The sequence below is a fragment of the Pipistrellus hanaki genome, assembly GCF_964339955.1.
Source record: "Pipistrellus hanaki genome assembly, chromosome: X".
Classification (NCBI taxonomy): Eukaryota; Metazoa; Chordata; class Mammalia; order Chiroptera; family Vespertilionidae; genus Pipistrellus; species Pipistrellus hanaki.
Genome location: NC_140524.1, coordinates 23,316,730 through 23,340,053, shown reverse-complemented (window position 1 = coordinate 23,340,053; position 23,324 = coordinate 23,316,730). Strand labels below are relative to the sequence as shown.

At 41.1% G+C, this 23,324-nt stretch overlaps 1 protein-coding gene across 1 annotated transcript; it reads left to right on the top strand.

Annotated features, from left to right (window-relative positions):
- Positions 1 to 22,075: 22,075 nt before the first annotated feature.
- On the top strand, positions 22,076 to 23,044 carry CCDC160 (coiled-coil domain containing 160; the record flags this gene model as incomplete). The annotated part of the gene is made up of 1 exon (XM_084869928.1): positions 22,076 to 23,044. One exon carries the CDS (start codon positions 22,076 to 22,078, stop codon positions 23,042 to 23,044), a length of 969 nt encoding a protein of 322 aa, XP_084726054.1.
- Between the last annotated feature and the right edge of the window lie 280 nt (positions 23,045 to 23,324).

Here is a 23,324-nt window from a genome sequence, read left to right as displayed (position 1 = left end):
AGCGCGGGAGCCCGCGGAGAACAAAGGGGTGCCACAGGCCAACCTGCTGAGCTCCCAGGACAAGGAGGAAGAAACCAAAGAAGTTCTCAATGTGAAGAAATCAAGTGAGAGCAAATGATAGTAAAATTACTTAAGAAAGAATACAAAGAAGATCTTGAAAAATCAAAGACTAAGTCAGAACTCAACGCACCAGCCAACATTGCAACATAAATGCGTTTTGTTGTTTTTTTTAAAAAAAGAAAAAAAAAAGAAGAGAAAAAAGGGACAGAATGTTGGAACAGCGGCGACCAGGCCTAGAGTGGCCAGGCACAAGGCAGTGGCAGCTGGGCCCGGAGCAGCAGTGGCCAGGCCCCAGAACAGCAGCAGCCAGAACAAGAGCATCAACGGCCAGCACTGGAGCAGCCAGAACTGGGGCAGTGGCAGCCAGGCCTGAGGCAGAGGCGGCCAAGCCCAGGGTGGCCAGTCCAGGAACACCCAGACACGGAGTGGCTGGGCCCGGAGAAGCCCGGCCCAGAGCAGCCGGGTTGGGAGCAGCCAGGCCCAGAACAGCAGTAGACAACCACGAAGAATCCAGGCTGGGAGCGGCCAGGCTCGGAGCAGCCGGGTCGGGTGCGGCCAGGCCCGGAGCAGCGGCGGCCAGGCTGGGAGTGGCCAGGCCCGGAGCAGCTGGGTCTGGTGTGGCCAGGCCTGGAGCAGCGGCTGCCAGGCTAGGAGTGGCCAGGCCCGGAGCAGCAGCTGCCAGGCTGGGAGCAGCCAGGTCCGGAGCAGCCGGGTCTGGTGCGGCCAGGCCCGGAGCAGCGGCTGCCAGGCTGGGAGCGGCCAGGCCCGGAGCAGCAGCTGCCAGGCTGGGAGCGGCCAGGCCCGGAGCAGCCGGGTCTGGTGCGGCCAGGCCCGGAGCAGCGGCTGCCAGGCTGGAGCGGCCAGGCCCGGAGCAGCCGGGTCTGGTGCGGCCAGGCCCGGAGCAGCGGCTGCCAGGCTGGGAGCGGCCAGGCCCGGAGCAGCAGCTGCCAGGCTGGGAGCGGCCAGGCCCGGAGCAGCCGGGTCTGGTGCGGCCAGGCCCGGAGCAGCGGCTGCCAGGCTGGGAGCGGCCAGGCCCGGAGCAGCAGCTGCCAGGCTGGGAGCATCCAGGCCCGGAGCAGCCGGGTCTGGTGCGGCCAGGCCCTGAGCAGCGACTGCCAGGCTGGGAGCGGCCAGGCCCGGAGCAGCCGGGTCTGGTGCGGCCAGGCCAGGAGCAGCGGCTGCCAGGCTGGGAGCGGCCAGGCCCGGAGCAGCCGGGTCTTGTGCGGCCAGGCCAGGAGCAGCGGCTGCCAGGCTGGGAGCGGCCAGGCCCGGAGCAGCCGGGTCTGGTGCGGCCAGGCCAGGAGCAGTGGCTGCCAGGCTGGGAGCGGCCAGGCCCGGAGCAGCCGGGTCTGGTGCGGCCAGGCCAGGAGCAATGGCTGCCAGGCTGGGAGCAGCCAGGCCCGGAGCAGCGGCTGTCAGGCTGGGAGCGGCCAGGCCCGGAGCGGCCGGGACCGGAGCAACCGGTCCCAGAGCAGCCGGGTCGGGTGCGGCCAGGCCTGTAGCAGCAACAGCCAAGTCCAGAGCAACTAGGTCGGGAGCGGCAGTGACCAGACCCGGAGCAGCTGGTTGTGGAACGAACCAGAGCAACAGAGGCCAGGCCCGGAGCAGCCAGGCCCGAAACAGCTCGCTCCTCGCCTGTACCTGCCCACGGCTGCCTCTCAGACATGGCTGGAAACTTTTGCGGGAACTTGAGGGTCTGCTGAATCAAGTGATGAAGGCTTAGATCTGGATGTGTTGAGTTAGTATAGCGCTGGGGTGTTGATCTGTAAGTGCCTTGGGTGGGGCCTGGATGAGGCTGGTTGACCTATTTGGAAATGTCTTTTGTGTGAAGTGTATCATTGGGCATGTGGAGGTATTATTGATATGAGATAATGCTAAGTAACAGATTTACTATCTGAAAAGGGATTTACTATCGGGGAAAGGGAGGGAGGAAGAGACTGAACATAAACTGTGCACCTATGGATGAGGACAATGGGGGATGGGGAGGGGGCCGAGGGTGGGGTGGGAACCTGGTGGAGGGGGGAAGAAATGAGGAACCTTTGTAATAATATGAACAATAAAGATTGATTTGAAAAAAATAAAAATAAAAAAAAAATAAAACTGTATTATCTGATAATTATTGCCACATGTATAAACTCATGAAATCATTATCAAAATCAAGATTTTTTTTTTCTATTTTATTATTGTATCCTCAATGCTAGAACAGATCCTGGAACAAAGTGATGTTCAATTAATATTTTTTAAAAATATATCTTATTGATTTTTTTTTACAGAGAATAAGGGAGAGGGATAGAGAGTTAGAAACATTGATGAGAGAGAAACATCAATTCAGCTGCCTCCTGCACACCCCCTACTGGGGATGTGCCCACAACCAAGGTACATGCCCTTGACCGGTATCAAACCTGGGACCCTTCAGTCCGTAGGCCAACGCTCTATCCACCAAGCCAAACCAGTTAAGGCATTCAATTAATATTTTTAAATGGATGAATGAATAGTAAATTAAGCATTATGAATTAACCAAGGGAACCTAACCATTGTATATAATGTTGGATGTGTGGAAAATATTTCAGAGTTACAAATAATGAATTTGCAAGTCAGCATAAGAAACATGCTCTTGTAGATGATTATTTATTTGCTTTAAATAAAGTATAAATAATAATAATAAGCCATGTATTAAGTTATTGAGGAAAGTGCTGGTTTTACTCATTAAATATTAATCAAGGTAAAGTACTCTAGGCTATAATGATTTAAACATTATGGGTCTATTCTAAGATATGTCTTATTTTTATCCTGATCTCTATGAGTATTATTGTCATATAACTCATACCCCTTGGTTCTCAGTCTGTGATCAACATGTAATTTCTAATTATAACTGTAATTTCATGTAGGTTTCCTTAAAGAGATAAAAAATCAATGATTCAGCATATGCTTTTTGGACTTCTACTATGTGTCAAACACTATGCTAAGTCCTGGATGTAGAGTGGGAAAATATCAAATAGGGCTTCCACGTTCTTGGCATTTAAAGATAATTGTAGAGAAAGAACTTAAGTAAATAAATTTGTCATAAATGTTTAATCACAAATTATGACACATTTTTTTTTATGACACATTTTTTAAAGGAAAAGTACAGATGCCACTGGATTAGTTGGTCAGAGAAAGTAACAGTTAAAGTGAGATATGAAATATGAGTAGGAGTGAACCATTCAAAAAGCACGGAAACAATATTCCAGGAAGAAGAAACAGCATGTCAAGGATCTAAGGTGGGAAAGAATAACATGTTGAGTAACTGAAAAAAGGTCAGTTTGTCTGTAGTATTATATAAGAGGATAATCTACACTAATAAAAGAGAAACATGTAAATTAAACATCACTCTGCTATGCCCACAATCCACACCCACCAGCCAATCAGGAGCAAGTATGCAAATTAACCCAACCAAGATGGCATCTGGCCACAGAGCTGGAGCAAGCAGGAGGCTTGGGTTGTCCTGGCAATTGAGGAAGCCAAGCTTCCAGCCCATGCTCAAGGCTACAAAGTTTCAATTATAGAAGATAAATAAATCCTAGATACTTGCTTCCAGCCAGCCCTGGCCTCTGCTCAAGGAGACACTGAAAAAAAAGAAAGAAAAAAAGGAGGGGCTGGGACCTTGGATTGACAGGGGGCGGGGTGATCAAGCCAGGATGGGACAGCAGGGGCCATTGGGGGTAAGAAGACCAGCAGGGGGACCAGTTGGGGGTGAGCAGGCCATCAGTGGGGGTCAGTTGGAGATGATCAGGACAGTGGGGGACAGTTTGGAGTGAGCAGGCCAGCAAGGGGGCAGTTGGAGGTGAGCAGGCCAGTGGGGAGGGAAAGTGGGGATGAGCAGGCCAGCAGGAAAGGCAGTTGGGGTGAGCAGGCTGACATGAGGGGAAGTAGGGGGTGATCAGGCTGGCCGGGGGAGGGGTGTATTTGGGGGTGAGCATGCCAGTGACAGGGGGCAGTTGGGGGCGAGCAGGCCAGCAGGCAGAGTTGTTAGGGGCAATCAGGCAGGCAGGCAGGCAGGCAGGCAAGTGAGCGGCTGGAGCCAGCAGTCCTGGATTGTGAGAGGGATGTCCCAACTGCCAGTTTAGGCCTGATCCCTGTAAAATGGCAGTAGGACATCCTTCGAGGGGGTCCCAGATTAGAGAGGGTGCAGGCTGGGGTGAGGAACCCTCCCCCGCCCCACCCCCTCCGCCCCCGCACAATTTTTGTGCACCAGGCCACTATGGTTATATAAGCAGGAGTTAGATCATACTGTTTTATGGACAATATTAAATAGTTTGTAATTTATCTAAGGTTGAAATGTAGTACTTTAAAGGGTTTGACCCAGGCAAAATGACATGATCTAATTTTCATTTTTTAAAAATTACTCTTGTTGCTGTGGGATGAATGAATTGGTTGGAGAGAAGACTTGGCAGAGGACATCCAATGAGGAGGCTATTAAATTAATGTTAAGAAAGAGATGTTAGTAAGCTTAAGGCAGAATGGGGGCAGAAGACATGTAGAAACAAAAGACCCGGATCTGAGCCCTGAGAAATGGTCATTGAAGAGTTACATAGAAAAGTGAGGTGTTGTAAAAGCCAGAAACTGGTTCCAAGAGAAAAGGAATTATCAGGTGTGTCAGAAACTGCCAAGAGGTTGAATTAGATAGGAATGAAAAGTATGTCTAATCAATATGGCAACTTAGCCATCTTTTCTGACCTTTGTAAAGGAGTTTTAGTGGATCCAGCAGCTATGTTGAAGCAGACCAAAGAGGGAGTATAGGTTTTCTGCTTCTGGAATGTCATTACTGCTGAATACAAAAAGTAATGCTTAACAGATAAGAAAACATATATTTAAAAGCCTCGAAGGGTGATCACTTTGGCAACCCATATAGTAAAATTGGAACAATACAGAGAAGATTAGCATGCTCTCTGCATAAGGATGAAACACAAGTATGTGAAGCATTTTATATTTTTGCTGTAGCCAGTGTGGCTTTGTTGGTTGGCATCCTCCCGTGCACCAAAAGGTTGCTGATTCAATTCCTAGTCAGGGCTCATGTCCGAGTTGAGGGCTCAATCTTCAATGGGGGGCATGCAGCAGGCAGCCAAATGATGTTCCGCTCTCACATTAATATTTCTCTCTCTCTCCCACTCTCTTCCTCTCCCTCTAAAAATAAATAAGCATTTTATTTTTATTTTTTATTTCTTTGGTTTTGCGTTATTTTATTGCGTTATTTTATTTTGCTCTTTCCAGTCTGAAGCTACTATCATGGGCATTTAGTTATACAAATGACACTTACAAAAAAATAAAAGACCAAGACACCCAGAGTGAGATGCATGGCGGACAGGGGGGTGGGGGGGCTGGCAGGGGTGCGGCTAGGAGCCAAGGGTCAGGGCTTTGTTCCACCCGGAGACCTAGAATCCAGTCAGACAAGGAGCACCAACCCGCCGGCAAATTAAAATATTTTAAAAGATAAAAGACTGGAAGATTTGTAAGGTAAGGAATTATCAAGGTAACGCCTAAGAGACTGTGAGAACAAAAAGAAGCAAAGTAATGACATCAGCTTTGTCCTGAAGACCACTGTAGAATTGGGGGAATGTGAGGATTTCAACTTTGCAAAAGCCACCAAAAACAAGTCACAAGTCCTGCAGCCAATTAAAAGTGGAAAGTCTAATAGAAGTCTTTCCCCCATGTAATTGATGCCCCAAATGAATAAGCACTCAGTGAAGGAGAAATTAACTTGATTTTGCATCAATTTTCCCCCAGGGACTACAAAGGAGTATTTCCTTTGTGGTGCTAAGCAGTACAGGGAGGAACATTTTGGCCTACAGTTTCTCATCATGCAGTCCCGATTCCCACTGCCTGAATGAATCAATAAAAATAAATAAATAAATAAACAAACAAATAAATAAATAAAATAAAATAAAAAAAGAAGAAATATCTAGTCATAAATTTAAAGTCAGCCCTGGTCAGGTGGCTCAGTTGGTTGGAGTGTCTCTCCCCCCTCCCTATCTCCCTCTTTCCCTCTCTCCTTCCTTCTCTCTCTCCTTTCTCCCTCTCCCTCTTCTTCTCACTCACCTCTCTCCCTCTCTGCTTACAAATCCACAGGTGAGAATTTAAAACAAACTAACAACAACAAAATAACATATCCTTGGGTGAGGACTAAAAATGTTTTAAGTGATCCAGCGCTGGTCTGTTAAGGGAATTTTCCCAAACACTTAGCAAAAGCAATGCAAACATATATCCTTTCTGAAGAAATTCACCTTTGTCCTAGATCACAAATAATTTATTCAAATTATTTTGTAAGAAACGTGAGCAGCTCACACAAAAGAGTTAATAATCAAACAAGCAATTGAATTCCCACCACAGGTGAGAACTGGCAAAAGTAAGAGACAACAGAGCCACATCCTGAAGTAAATTAGATACTGGGATCATTAAACACAGGATGTGTAGAACTACTAGTATGCTTATTATGTTTAAAGAAATAAGTATGTGTGTGGAGAATAAAAAATTCTTAAAAATTGCCATACTTGAAAATTTATTCAATGATCTTCTAGAAGAAAAAAAAATGATTGAAATTAAGAACTCAATCAATTGAAGAGATTAACAGCAAATTAAACACAATTAATTGGAGAATTCATGAGTTGGAAGACATTTCAGAAGTTATTCATAAGAGAATAGATCTTAAAAGTTATTATAAGAAAAATTCTATAACTGTGGTAAAGATGGATGGTAACTAAACTTATGGCAGTAATCATTTTGCACTATATGCACTATATATAAATATAAAATCATTATGTTGTACACCTGAAACTAATATAATGTTATATGTTAATAATATCTCAAATTAAAAATAAATTATTTAAAAATAAGCACAGAGAGGCAAAGAGATAGAATATAGTAGTCTACCTTATCCCTGGAGCACAAGTTCCAAGACCCTCAGTAAGTGCCTGACAACACAGATAGTACTGAATCCTAATTATACTACTTTTTTTTCCTATACATATATACCTATAATAAAGTTTAATTTATAAATTATGCAATTTCACAGATAAAAATTCCATTCTTACCATAGGTCTTAGCAATTTGAACATGATTTTTTTCTTATTAAGTTCAGAACTTTCAATTTTTTTTATTTAAAGACAGCAATTTATGGCATCTCTTTGGTATATTCAAATTGCCTGCATCGTTACTCTTGCACTTTAGGGCTATTATTAAGTAAAATAAGTGTTACTTGAACACAAATACTGTGATACCATGACAGTCAACTGATAAGCAAGACAGTTACTACGTGACTAATGGGTGGATAACATATACACCATGGATAAGCTGGACAAAGGGATGATTGATATTCCAGGTAGGATGGGGTTGAATGGTGAGGGACTTCATTATGCTATTCATAATGGAAGGCAATTTAAAATCTATGAATCATTTATTTCTGGAATTTCCCACTTAATAGTTTTGGAACACAGTTAACGATGGATAACTAAAACTGCAAAAGCAAAACTGTGGATAAGGGAGGACTACTGTATATGAAAGAGGGTATAAAATGATTTTCTAGCCAGGTTTTGCTACTGTTTGGTGAGATTCAAATCAAGTTGTATAATATAATATCTAGCACATGTTATAATAAAGGTTTTTTTCCTGAAGAAAGATAAAATAGCCCAGCCAGTGTAGCTCGGTGGTTGAGCATTGACCCATGTATCTAGAAATTGCTGGATCCATTCTGAGTCAGGGCACATGCCCAGGTTTCAGGATTGATCCAAAGCAGAGGGCATGCAGAAGGCAGCCACTTGATGTTGGTATTTTTCTCACATTGATGTTTCTATCTCTCTCTCACTTTCCTTTCCTCTTTCTCTGAAATCAATAAAAAAAAAAATTTTTTTAAAGATAAAGCAAACAAGAAAGAAACTTGAAATTTAGAGTTATCGACTCAGGTGTAAATTAGAGTTATAGAAGTAAAGGAGACAGAAATAATAGTTGAAAGCTTTCAGAACTGAGAAGAGACACCACAGTAGAGCAGCCAAAGAGAAAAGACAGATTGCTTTCAAAGAAAGGAAAAACACTAGACTGCTGACATCTAATTCCCAACAGCAACATTGGAGCCAATAGACAATTGAATGATAGCTTTAATGTGCAAACAGAAAACAACTACCAACTTATAATTGTATATGGCTTGCAAAAGCACATTTCAAGGAAGAGAGTGAAATATAGAGAACATGCCACCAGTAGAATTTCAATAAAGGACATCCCAAAGGTAGAATAAAAGTTATCTCAGATATCAGAGATGCAGATAGGAGGGAAGAGCAAAGCATGTGAAAAATAGATAAACCTAAATAAATATTAACTGTATAAATATAAGTAAGTCTTAGAGGGTTGAAGTGTATGAATATATAGAATTGAAATACAATATTAATACACATTGAGAGGGATCAGTAAATTAATCTAGCATTTTAAGTTTCTTATGTTGTCTGAGAAAAGAGTACTGGTTAGTTTCAAATGTTTATAAGTTTTCATATTGCAGTGTGAGGGATGACCAATTAAAAGTAAAATTAGAGGGCATAAGCTTGAAATTGGGAAAGAAACTGTGGAATAAAAAAAAAGGTGAGAAAGAAGGAAAAGGAACTTTTGGGAAAGGGGGACTTATAACATCAAAATAAGGTGGTAGATTTATCCCAAATATTAAGTAGCTAAAATGAACAAAGATTGTCAGTCCAGTTATTTACTGAGAAATATTAAAAACACAATGTAGCAAAAAATGTTGAAAGGAAAAAAGTGGAGAAAGTATATATCATAAAAGTAGTATATAACTCAACTTGATTTATAGATTCAAGACAATTCATACAAAATCTTAGCTAGCTTCTTTGCAGAAATTGATAAGTTGACCCTAAAATTAATATGGAAAATCAAGGAGATCAAAATATCCAAAACAACCTTGAAAAAGAAGAAAAAGTTGAAGTACTCACATTTCCCATCTTCAAAGTTTACTATAGAGCTGTAGTAATCAAGACAGTGTGGCACTGATACCAAGTTACACATATATATCAATGAAATAGAACTGAAAGTGCAAAAATATACTCTAAAATTTACAGTAAATTGATTTTTTATAAGGGTTCCAATACATTCAATGAAGAAAGAATAATCTCTTTAACATATGGTTCTGGGACTGCTGGGTGTCCACATGCAAAAGAATTGTTGGCCAATTCTCTTTTTTTATTCTTTGTTGTTATTGTTAATACTCACTGGATGATATTTTCCCATTGATTTTCAGAGAGAATGAATGGGAGGGAGGAAGGGAGGGAGGAAGGGAGGGAGGAAGAGAGAGACAGAGAGAGAGAGAAAGAGAGAGAGAGAGAGAGAGAGAGAGAGAGAGAGAGAGAGAGAGAGAGAAAGTGCCCCAACCAGGGACGGGGAGTGACATCTTAAAAAATGAATAAGAAGCCAGGCCAGAGTGGCTTAGTTGGTTGGATCATCATCCTATGCACTGAAAGGTCGAAAGTTTGATTCCAGTCATGGCACATGCCCAGGTTTTGGGTTCCATTCCCCTTTGGAGCACATACCAAAAGCAACCCATCAATGTTTCTCCCTCTCTCTCTCTCTCTCTCTCTCTCTCTCTCTCTCTCTCTCTCTCTCCCTTGTGGAGCAGAGTGACGTTAATTTTATATTACTCTTTTATTAGGTAGGATTATGTGTTAAACCTCACCTAAGGATATTTTTCCATTGATTTTTAGAGAGTGGAAGGAAGGGGGAAACATTGATGTGAGAGCGACACATCGATTGGTTGCCTCCCAAATGCACCCTGACCAGGGCCAGGGATTGAGTCTGCAACTTAGGTACCTGCTCTTGACAGGAATCAAACTCAGGACCCTTCAGTTAGCTGACCAACGCTCTATCAACTCAGCCAAACCAGCTAGGGCTAGACTGTCACTTTTTAAATGTACTTCAACCTTCTTTCACTGGAGATTCTAGAGCTAATGTTTACTTTCACCCTCATGCTTCCTAGAAAATACTAAATTTCCTAAAAGTCACTATTATTACTATTTTGAACACCCCAGCTCCACTCTATTTCAGGCCAGGTCCATCTTTTGATCAGGCCCTGGCTGAATCCAAATCATACTATAACTAGAGTGTGATCAATTTGGTGATGGAAGAATCAGCATTGGGCAACTAACCTAGTCATTAGTTATGCAACAAAATACCATGACTGAAATCTAAAACATAATGAAGAACACGGATGTGTTCCCAACCAAATTCTGGAAGTTGTGAGAACTTTTGAAGTTCAAAGAGAATAGTTTTGGGACTAACAAAAGGAACTTATTTTACCTGCCAGTAGTGTAGAACTAGTTGCCCCCAGTAGTTGTTAAATTCAAACAGGTGCAAGAGCAGTTTAGAGAAATTCCTGAGTCGTAAATAAGGAAACCATGGGCTACCTGAGATGCAAACTCAACCTCTCATAGGGGCACAACCAGGGGGCAATGCTCTCATGATACTGTTCCTTGAAGCCTTGACCAGAGGCAGAAATTCTGGCCAGACCATTGTGCTGAGGTTTAGAGGTGTATGTGGGGTTGTGCGGTGGTATGCAACTGCCACATTGTTAGGGAGCCTGAACCAAACCTAGGCGATCTTCCAGAGCTAACTCTCCTCAACGTCAGATTACTGACCTGCAGGCCTAGGGACTAGCCTTACATCACTCCCTGTTTCCCTGACAACCGCAGTGTCCAGGTGCCTTTGTGAGTCATCCAGAGCCTCTGTGAAAAGCCCACTGTGGGTGGGGCAGCCTCACAGGTTCTTGCCCCATCCCACCCTGACTGGTTGGCTCTCTTGAGATTTGAGCTCTTGTTTCCTGCAGGAAGAAGCCACCAGGAGAACCACCACACCGGGCATGCGCAGTGCTCTGCCCAGCTAGGAGCACCAGCTCCCTGGTCCTTTTAAATCAAGCCATACTGTTGCTAGGCAACAGCGTGGCCCGAGCTGGAGCTGCACTGCGGAGGCTCCGCTGGGCGCCGGCCCAGCCTGGGCTCGGTGGCCAGCTCCGAACTAAGGGGTGCTGCCGGCTGGTGGTGGCCCGCTTCAGAGAAGTGGGGACCGGAACCACCGGACCCCACCCACGTCACCAGGTAAGTCTGAGCGCGGGAAAGCCGGGAGGAGCCCGGCTGGGCCCTCTTCTCGGGCTGGCCTCTCTGTAGAGAATGTTCCCCACTTGTTCCCCACTTGTCCCCCACCGCAGGTTTCCTCTCTCTTTAGAGACCCAGGCTAGGAGGTTAGCGAGAGTTTGGGAGGGAAGGAAACAGGGTGTCGGAGTGGAGGTATGAAAGGAGGTACCCCTGGCCCAACCCCGTCTTGTGTCAGCCAAACTATAGGGATGGTGTTACCTGCGATTGTGGTCTGCCTGAGCCACCTTCTCTCCACTGAAGCAGTGATTGCAGGAGTTTCAGTTGACCATTTACAGAGAACCACACACACACACACACACACACACACACACACACACACACACTACAAATTATGAATGCCTAGATATAGCTTTATAGCAAGAATGTGACTTCCAAGCCTTCAGAATTAAGGGAACTCGTCTCTTTTCTTCTAGAAAGAATCATTTCACAGTACTGACAAAGAATTGTCCACAAGGCCCGGTTTTAAATGGCACTTCACTTAGTTCTCAATATCTACCAAGCAATAGAGAAGACAAGACAATTTGTCCCATGAAGTGGACACTTGGCTCATATGTTAGGACTCTGAAAGATTAAGGCACAAATCAGGATAACTGCCCTTTTAAATGTTTTTTTTTTTAATTTCAAATTACCTGAGCCCTGAGGGAGGGAACAAGACCTACATACACTCCAGAGACCTTTGCTAATGTGGTTCTTGGCGTACTCATTAATAACAAGCATGGTGCTGCCACTGCAGCCATCAGCTGTGGCTCATTTGTTCAATAGGTGTTGAAGGTGAGGAGATACTATTATGTTTGACTATGATGCCACCATCAATCTTGTCCCATTTGGTATTTGTATTACTTGGGAAAGGAAGGCAGTGGCCTCATCGTTGGGAATGTAGGTTGAAAGTTAAAAAGAAAACTTTCTTCAAAGTGTCTGGCATCACATTTTAGATGGGCCAAACAGATATAAACAGGGATTTTGGCATTCTGGTTAATGATGTTTTCTAATTATGCTGGTGGGATTTTATTTTTCAGCTCAAACTGGAGAATGATGGCATCAAATAGAACATCCTGTACCTCGGGAAGTGTAAGTACAGTTGTGCTGGCTCATATCTTGTTATGAGTGTTTATTTTTTTATTTAAAAAAAATGTTTTATTGGGTTTTTACAGAGTGGAAGGGAGAGAGATAGAAACATCGATGAGAGCCAAAACTGGTTTGGCTCAGTGGTAGAGCGTCGGTCTGTGGACTGAAAGGTCCCAATTTCGATTCCTGTCAAGAGCATGTACATTGGTTGCGAGCACATCCCCGGTAGGGGGTGTGCAAGAGGCCGCTGGTCGATGTTTCTCTGTCATCGACGTTTCTAGCTCTCTATCCCTCTCTCCTCCTCTCTGTAAAAAATCAATAAAATATATTTTAAAAAAAGAAAAAGAAAAAAAGAAACATCGATGAGAGAGAGTCATCGATCAGCTGCCTCTTGCACGCCCTCTACTGGGGGCGTGCCCACAACCAAGGTACATGCCCTTGACCGGAAACGAACCCAGGACCCTTCGGTCCGCAGGCTGACATTCTATCCACTGAGCCCAAACCGGTTTTGGCTTGTTATGAGTGTTTAGAAGCCAGAGCTTCAACCTTGTAACTAGATCATTCATCTGCATTATCAATTACACTATCAAGAAAGCCTTATAAAAATACAAAAGAAAAATGTCCTGGAGATTTTTAGCTAAGCCAAATACACTTTGACGGGAAAATAAAAATCCTTTCCCTAAAATGTCATCCAAAACACTTCATAAGCCACAAGACACATAAGTATTGACAAAAACTCAATTAGAATCAAAGCACTATAGAATTTTCAGGAAAAATATTAAGGATCAATTATTCAACAAATATTTATTGATGGCTACTATGGGTCAGGTAACAGGTAGGGATACAAAGATGAATAAGATACCAGGAGATCACAGTATATTGTTAATACAAAATTTTGTATGGAATGCTGTAGAAGCCCTGGAAATACTCAGAGTGCAGCATCATCCTTGCTGATCTTCAAGCTGATACTCCAATTGTCATATATCTAAGAACTTATTGGTGACTCTGAAAACCACTGGAGCATTTGGAAAGTTCTTGGTAAAGTAACTGCTGATAAAAATACAAATATTACTCTAGCTGGTTTGGCTCAGTGGATAGAGTGTCAGTCTGTGGACTAAAGGGTCCCAGGTTTAATTCTGGCCAAGGGCACATCCTGGGGATGCAGGCTTGATCACCCCAGCAGGGGTCGTGCAGGAGGCAGCCAATCAATGATTCTCTTTCATCATTGATGTTTCTATCTCTTTATTCCTCTCCCTTCCTCTCTGAAATCAATAAAAATACATTTAAAAATACATATATCTTGCCAAAACCGGTTTGGCTCAGTGGATAGAGCGTGGACTGAAAGGTCCCAGGTTCGATTCCCGTCAAGGGCATGTACCTTAGTTCTGGGCACATTCTGGTGGGGGGGGGTGTGCTGATAGATGTTTCTCTCTCATCGATGTTTCTAGCTCTCTATCCCTCTCCCTTTCTCTCTGTATAAATAAATAAATAAATAAATAAATAAAATACATATATCTTTTTAAAAAACACTACCACTTTTCTTCTTAGAAATAATTTAGCTTCAGAATTTGGAGGCATAAACAACTTGCAGGATTTAGTTGTAATTCTTCCCTGAGGATGCAGGTTAAATTAATGTAAGATTTGAGTATGTTCCCTTCTACATGCCATAATACTACATATATATATATATATATATATATATATATATATATATATATATATATATATATATTTTTTTTTTTTTTTTTTTTTTTTTTTCCAAACTGACCTTTTCTGAGGTCTGATGACCTCAGGCTGTCAACCTTGAAGCACACATCTTTGGAAAAGGATTGAGTTATTTAACTGGCTGGTTCATGTTCTCAAGAAGGGTAAGGCAAACCTGAAAACAGAATAAGAACCATTTTTTAAAAATATTTTTTATTGATTTTTTACAGAGAGGAAGGAAGAGGGATAGAGAGTTAGAAACATCGATGAGAGAGAAACATCGATCAGCTGCCTCCTGCAAACCCCCCCCCCCCCACTGGGGATGTGCCCACAACCAAGGTACATGCCCCTGACTGGAATCGAACCCGGGACCCCTCGATCCTTAGGCTGATGCTCTATCCCCTGAGCCAAACCGGTTTCAGCAAGAACCATTTTTTACAGTATGCTTTAAAATTACTTCCATTTTCATTTTTATTAATTCCTTTTAACCACCTGTGAAATAAGTATATCGTCCCTATTTTACAGCTGAGAAAAATTGAGTTAAGTTTTTACATAGATCTAAAGTGTGGGAGTCAAGATAACTGACTCCATCTTATTTTTTCCACCATAGTCCACACTCAATTCCTTTCTCAGGATCTTCCTTTCTCTTCCCCATGATTCTGCAGGGTAAAACATGTTCACTCACCTTAACTTCAGACAGTTCCTTTGGGTTCTGATTTTAGTATTGAATTTTAGTATCTAATTTTAGGTTCTGCAAGTTACTAATTCTCAGTAGTGTGGGGAGTGGCAAAGCTCCCCTAGATGGGGCAGGTCAGAATCTTTTCAAATAAGGAAAGAGGCTAATGATGGCAGTGTTTTGTGCCTAGGAACAGTGGAAGCAGAATAAGAGGCTGAGAACTACTGCTTTTAAGTGAGAACAGGTTGGACAATTGAGCAAAAGAGCTAGGCCAGTGACTTTCTTTGTAGCAGACTTCACCCACCTCCTCCCCCATTTTCACCAAGCAGTTTTTCTAAGGGTTGGGAGAACTGAAAACCTCCAAGAATAATGGGGGAAAGTTCCGTGAGCTAAGAAGGGCCCTTTGTCTTCCTGTTACTGCCACTGGGCTGTGATTAAAAGCCCAGTGGCTTTTAATCTGGTTGATTTGGGCTGAGGAACTGAGGGCAGTTACAGAAGTTTGCCCATCACAAGTTGAAGATGACCTTTTCCAATCAGCATTCCCAATTTACAAAGTTTGTAATGAAGTACTCTTGTGATGTGGGGGAAAGCTTCTGGAGGTTTTCTAGAAATATTTCCCAGTCCCTGCATGTCCCTGCCTAGAAGAATAATCTCTTTGCAGACACATCTAGATTTATGCAAAAGAGGTGGTCCTGAAATTTTGAAATCAAATTCTAATGTAAATGAGATAAGGCAACAAAAAAAATGATATTTGATTTCTTATGTCATCAAATTTTTCTAAAGCATGTGATTTAAAATATGAATATTTTATAAAACAAATAGATTTCACATATTTGATCACTTATCCACCTTAATATAAGTATATTCCTCAGGGACCCATACATTGAAAATGAAACAGTTTGTTGTTTGTTTGTTTGTTTGTGTTTCCCTTTTGCAATTAACAGCAGCATATTATTTTCTGGAACTATTTAAGGATATATATGCATTCGCCTAAGATTTTTATGGAATGATTTGCCCAAAGATCCATAATAAATAATCACCCTTTGCTTAGCTCTTCACAATTATATTATATTACATTACATTATTTTCAATTTATATTATCAGTGCTTCTCCAAATTTTTAGGTGAATATAAACTACTTTTATGAATTAATAGATCCCTTACTCCACCAAAATGACCTGCTATCTTGCCAGAGGATAAAAGTCACCAGAGGATGACTGGTTATGTTTTCAGGTAGATACTAACTAGAACCATCAAGAGTTCATTATTAATGTATGCCAGACACAAATGAATAGATATAGCTATATTATGGAAACCCAGGCATTGACAGTTTAAGCCCAAAGACTTCTGGGGGATCACTGTCTTAGGGGACCACTAATGTTATTTTTGTCATGTGACTATATCATTTTCCTTGTTCTGGCTTATTTCTTTACATCTCTTATTTCTCTTGGACCTCCTTCCCCTACTCTTCAAAATCCAATATAGTGTTGAGTAATAATAAATATTATAGTAAATGTTCATAATTGACACAGTAAAAAGGCATGCTTGTACTTTCAATAAAACATCTGGTTTGATTTGCCTTATGCTGCAAAAATTACCTAATCAAGTTTATTTTGAGCAAAATGGCTATCACTCAATGGTAGAGGAGTGTCATTGCTTCAATGCCTATTCCTTTTCCTTGCCAGAGAATACTAATGTCATGCTTATTCTACACAAAAATAAAATAAAATAAATAGTGCAATTTGCAAAGAGAAAATGAGACTGGCAGCTTTTACCCCCAGTGTGGTCTTTGCCATATTCTGAGTAGTAGACTGGGGAACAAGCCATTAAAAGATATCTGGCCAAGAAAATAGAAGAAGGAAGGAAGGAAGGAAGGAAGGAAGGAAGGAAGGAAGGAAGGAAGGAAGGAAGGAAGGAAGGAAGGAAGGAAGGAAGGAAAGAAGGAAGGAAATAAAAAAGTGTGGGAAGGATGGAGGGAGGAAGGGAGGGAGGAAGGAAGGGAGGGAAAAAAAGAAAAAAGGAAAGAAAAGAGAGAAGCTCAGGACCCCTGACCCTGCCCTGTATAAGCCATGTGAGGGAAATTCCAAAGGCGTTTCAAACCTTTCTCTTTCTGCCCTTTGATATGTGACATGCCATTCTCCATACCACCACCACCACCCCTTTGTTTTTCCTCTGTCCTTTTGTGGCCCTTTAAAAAATACCTAAGCTCTGAAAATACTGGGTTGTTTTCTTTAAATTTGTGGAATGAAACCTAGCAGAATAATAAAGGGGACTTTTAGAACAAGTACAGACCTGGGAGACAGGGTTTCAGTTTTATCATTACAGGCTGGTTAGCCTTGGTCAAGTCACTTAACTTCTCTGAGCCTTAGTTATAAAATAAGTCTATTCTCCCCAGTTCTGTGAAAAGCATTGTCTATATCAGGAAATTGTACAGAAGTTCAGAAAGAAAGGTAGTGAAATTTACATATTTATGAGAGGGTTGGAGATAGAAGTCACTTTTTCAAGTACAAATGAATAAAAGGAGTTTTCTATTTTAACTTTTATCTCTACCTAAATATCTATATCAGTTTTGTCATTATTGCTATCTGCAGTTATAAAGTGGTCTCGGCTTACTTGGCCCTCTGCACATCTCCTTCCAAATCAATCTCATCAATTCCTTTCATCCAGAATTCAATAAGAGGAATAGTATTCTCTCTCCCATTGCTACATGATTGGAAGCATTTTTATCTTTTACAGGATTGTCTAGTGAAAATTTGACTGCTAAAAAAATGTGACTGGCTACAGATGATGTATTGTGAAATTGTATACCTGAAGTCTGTATAATTTCATTAAATGTCACCTCAATAAATTCAATTAAAAATAGTATAGCTGGCATGGCTCAGTGATTGAACATCAACCTGTGAACCAGGAGGTCAGGGGTTCAGTTCTGATCAGAACACATGTCTGGGTTGCAGGCTTGATCCCCCAGTGGGGGACATGCAGAAGGTAGCTAATCAGTGATTCTCCCTCATCACTGATGTTTCTATTTTTCTCTCCCTTCCTCTCTGAAATCAATAAAAATATTTTTAAGTGTATTTTATTGATTTTTTTTACAGAGAGGAAGGGAGAGGGATAGAGAGTTAGAAACAATAGTGAGAGAGAAACATTGATCAGCTGCCTCCTGCACCAAAGTATATGCCTTTGACCGGAATTGAACCTGGGATAAGCCAAACTAGTTAGGGCTCAATAAAAATATTTTAAAAATAAATTATAAATGAAACATAAAAAATATAACATGTGGCTGGCAATTAGCATCACCATCTTATCTTTTTCTTCTGTTTCTTTATGATTGTTGAAATAATCTACTCATTTGCATTCATAAAACTAGAGAGGAGAGAAACCAGCATTATATGATTATCTTTCCTTTTTAAGAACAGATAGGTCGCTGAAACCGGTTTGGCTCAGTGGATAGAGGGTCGGCCTGCAGACTGAAAGGTCTCTGGTTTAATTCCGGTCAAGGGCATATATTGTACCTTGGTTGCGGGCACATCCCCAGTGGGGGGTGTGCAGGAGGCAGCTGATCGATGATTCTCTCATCAATGTTTCTAGCTCTCTATCCCTCTTCCTTCCTCTCTGTAAAAAATCAATAAAATAAATTTTAAAAAAAAAAGAACAGATAGGTCATAGGTACTTCTGGGTGATGACTAGTAGAATAATTAAAATCAGAACTATTTCAAGAGAAAGGAGGTGATGCTTCCAATGGCAAATCTATACCATAAATTTGAAGTCACAGCTTATTATTCTAGTCTGATTGACTAAACTTTATTTTATTTATTTATTTATTTATTTATTTATTTATTTATTTTTATTTATTTTTTTTAATAAGTTTTTATTGTTCATATTATTACAAATGTTCCTTTTTCCCCCCCTCACCATTGCTCTCCTCCACCAGGTTCCCACCCCACCCTCTGCCCTTTCCCCTCTCCCCATTGTCCTCATCCATAGGTGCACAGTTTATGTTCAGTCTCTTCCCACGCCCCCCTCTCCCCTTTTCCCCAAGAATCGTCAGTTCACTCCCCTTCCATACCTCTGATTCTATTATATTCAACAGTTAATATTGTTCATCAGATTTTTTTAATTTCCTTGGTTTTTAGATTCACTTGTTGATAATTACGTATTTGTTGTTCATAATTTTTATCTTTGTTTACTTTCTCTTCTGAAAGAACCCCCTTCAGCAATTCATATAATTCTGGTTTGGTGGTGATGAACTCCTTTAGCTTTTTTTTATTAGTGAAGCTCTTTATCTGGCCTTCGATTCTGAGTGATAGCTTTGCTGGGTAGCTTATTTTTGGCTGTAGGTTCTTGCTATTCATCACCTTGAATATTTCTTGCCATTCCCTTCTGGCCTGCATGGTTTCTGTTGAGAAGTCAGCTGACAATCGTATAGGTGCTCCTTTATAAGTTACTACCTTCTTTGCTCTTGCTTCTTTTAATATTCTCTCTTTATCTTTTGCTCTTGGAATTTTAATAATGATGTGTCTCGGTGTGGTCCTCTTTGGATTCCTTTTGTTTGGAGTTCTGTGTGCTTCCTGGACTTGTAAGTCAAATTCTTTCACCAGGTGGGGGAAGTTTTCTGTCACTATTTCTTTCAGTATGTTTTCGATATCTTGCTCTCTCTCATCTTCTGGAACCCCCATAATTCTGATGTTGGTTCGCTTGAAGTTGTCCCAGAGGTTTCTTACATTATCTTCAATTTTCTGGATTCTCTTGCCTTCTAGCTTCTGTGGAGGAGTGTCTTCTGGCTCTTTATGTTCCAAATCTTTGACTTGATTCTTGCGATCTTCCCTTCTGTTTTTAGGACTCTGTAGAATATTTTTTATTTCAGACAATGTATTCTTTATTTCTTGTTGATCCCTTATCATTTCTTGTTGACTCCTTATTAATTCTAGTTGATCTCTTTTCATATCCTCATAGGCCTTATCCATCTTTTCTAGGAAATTCTTGAAAAACCTTATAAGCGTAGATTTGAACTCTATATCCAGACGCTTTTTGTCCTCCATTTCTTTCGTTTGTGATCTATTTTGTTGTCGCATTTCGCAGTTACAGATGGGACGGGGTTTCAGGGTGGAGCCTGCAGCTTTGGCTTCCGTCAGCCCCGCCCTATGCGGGTCCTTCAGTGCTCGCTGCCGGCGCCTCTGAGAGAAAGGTGCCCTCGATTTTCGCCTGCTGCCAAACAGTCTATGCTCTCCCACAATGAGCCCGGTATTGGGGTTCAGTTCAGTTGGAAGCGGAGTTGGAGGTGGCGTTCACAGCAGTCTGGAGCCCCAGTCTTCTTCCCGTCAGGGCAATCCTGCGGCACAGCCGACCGTCCCTTCTCTGGGGGCAGTGTGCGCGCCTCCGGGACCTCCTTTCTCTGCTACCCCGGGGTTCCGACTTACAGCCCAGCTCCCTATGGCTGAGCCTGAGTCCCCGGGGTCTGGCCCAGAACTGGGGTTCAGAGCAGTCGGGGGCCCAGCACAGTCGGAGTTTTCTCTCCTTTCCGCTAGGGAACGCCAGCCAGGCACTCGGCCTCCCTCCTCTCCGGCTCCGTCCTCTCCGCACGCCGCGTGTCTCCGTACCTTAGGCTTTTACAGCTCCTCCGTGCTTCCTTCTGGTTTTCTCCTTGCTTCTTGTTGTAGGATTTCCAGTCAGTCGACTTTCCTGTAGTTCTGGGTAATGTCCATTTTATATTTTAGTTGTATTTTATTAAAATTGTTGTGTGCGGCTGCGGCTAGTTGCCTACCCGAGCAGCCATCTTGGATTCTCTCTCACAACCATTATTCCAACGTGTGTTTTGATTGACTAAACTTTAATATAGCTTGACTTACAGCTTTTGAACTCATCATTTTAACACCTTTACTGAATATTTGCATCTTTCCCTTTCCTCAAAGCCATGTGAGTTGACAGTGGAGATGTTACGCTTGAGCGTCAGGCATGTTCAGTACATGTAGATATGAAGTATCATTGTCGGTAGCAAGGACATCTATTAAAATTTAAACTATTCTTGCCAGAAAGAAAATATTAGAGATAATATATCAAATAGTGGTTATCTCAGGGCCATGGGATTATGAGGGAATTCCTTTTCTATATTTTCCAAAATTCTACAAATAACAAATGCTACTATTATAATCTTTAAATAATATGAAATATTATATAAATATAAATTATGTGTTAAATAATTTACTACTATAACATTTAGAATTTTTAATAATATTAAAAAGTATTCATTTAAAAATAAATACAACAGTTGCCATTTTTTTGTTACCAAGATAAAATTACATTTGTGTGCATGGGAAAAATAGATGCAGGCATAATTTGATCTTTCTCATTGGTGTTACCACAAATATATTACAAAAGATTAATGTATAAAATGAATGAATTGACCTCTTCCTCCTCCTTTTGACTCTTAGCAGTAACTAAGTTATTAGTTTGTTGGCTTCAGATGCCAGTGGCCCATCAGTGTGTTGCCTGGTTCCTTCTTTCTCCTTTCAGAAGTAGTAACCAATTAAATACTTCCATGTTTTAGGAGGGTTGTATGTTAAGGATTCCCTTTGAATACTAAAGAAACAAAATAAATATCCTCTAATTTTGATGCATTTAGAAAGTTTATTATGATTTAGCATGCTAAGGTTTCACCTAAAAACTATACTTGGAGTCAATATCTTGAGAAAAACACATTTTGTGGCATTAAGATTTTCAGTTGTTGACATTTGATTCTCATCATGAAATTGCTGTCAAAATGGATAGAATTCTGTACACTTTGCAATCATGCTTAAAAGCAAAGCCCAAGACTGGAATAGCAGGAATTTACAGGTCAAGGCAGAAGGGCATTTGGCAGAGTTACGCATGAGGAAGTCTGAATGATATACTTTACCAAAAGCAGCTCACATTGCAGTAAGCCCTGATGTTTTAGTCAACTTTAAAGAATGAATAAACAGTAGTCCAACCCTAAAGAACTGGAGAAAAATCAGGGAAATTGGAAGCACAGGTATTAGCCTACTTTAAAATTAAGCCTATTAACTTTTAATCACTTTTACTCTTTTTGAAGCAATTTGTTTTCATGTGTACGGTTGTCTTTTATAGAATTATTTTCTCTACCTATAATTAATGGCCAAATGTGTCGATTTATTGGTTATATTTCATAGCATCAGAGAATTTTAAAGCTGGGAGGATCTATACAACTTAGCTAATATAGCCCTTTCAGTTTACAAATGAGGGAACTGAGGCCCAGGCCACTTCGTGAGTTATAAGGAGAACCAGTCTTCCAATATTTAGGTTCCTTCAACCATGAGCTTAGTTCTTTCCACTACACTAGCTGCCAGTGTAAATAATGTGCTTTGATTAAAATTATTTTCCAGGAATTGGAAGAGGTGCTTGAAGAAATGGATGATAGGAGAAAACACTGGAAAGAGAATATGTTTGCTCCTTCTTTTAGTGCTCATGATGTTCTAAATGAGGTTTTACAGCCTGAATCTCTTCCTGAACAAATGACTTCAGAGAAGGCCAAGAGAATGGAAGGAATTTACAACATGTCTAGTAGAAAGTTTCAAGAAGAGAATAAATTTCAGAGGAAAGAATTTATTTCCCAACCAAATGAAGAAGAACAAGAACCAAATTTGAAAGAGAGAAAGATGAACATTTCAAAGAATGAAGCAGACACAAACTCTGTCTCCTGTGAATCATCTAATTTGGATGTTACAACTGAAGAAAGCTTTAATAGCACAGAAGACTACTGCATCCAGAATACAATGGAACATCCAAGTCTATGGCAACAAGACAACAAGAAGAAATATACTGAAGGAAAGTCTCCAAATTTTAGCCTGAATATCTTGAATGAAGAACTGGAAGAACTCAGTGTGAAATGCAGAAAAATAGAAGAGGAATTTGAAAATGCTGAAAAAGAACTTTTGAACGCCAAAAAGGAAGTCTCCCCCAAAGCCCTAAATTTTCAAGAAACAGCGGCAGAAACTTTGAAGAAAGACTGGGAACTTCAAGCTTTAAGAAATGACCTATCTGAAAAAGCAACAAATGTCAAAAACTTAACTGAAGAGCTCCAGCAAGCCAGAGAAGTCATCCACAAGTTGAGCCTAGAGAATAGAGATTTAAAAGAAGCTGTAAGGAAGTTAAAACATCAGACTGAAGTTGGAAATGAACTTCTAAAAGAAGAAATAAAATTGTATTATGAATTAGAAATGGAAAAGATCCATGGAGAGCTCGATGCCATCAAGAATGAACTAAGAATTGAGAAGAACCTGCAAGCGAGGAATAACAGAGCCCTGGAGTTGCTTAGAAAACACTTTTCTTCTGTAACATCAAGTACCCTTGACAGCTTTACAGGGGATTGTTTTTAAAACTTAAAAAATTAAAAATCCTTTAATTAGGCAAACCACTGAGCCACATCCGTGTTTCTTGTGCTTTCTTTGTATACTTCTTAAAATGTATTTACTGGGATGTAATTTTCATTTTTGGTGAATCCATACATCTGAAAAAAGTATATATATATCAACTTCAAAGCATCTGCTTTCTTTTTCTAATGAAGTTATTGCAGATGTCCAAATGGAAATAAAGCGTCAAAATCTTTTTAATATTATTTCACTCAGACCTGTAATGATCCACCAGAACATATATGAA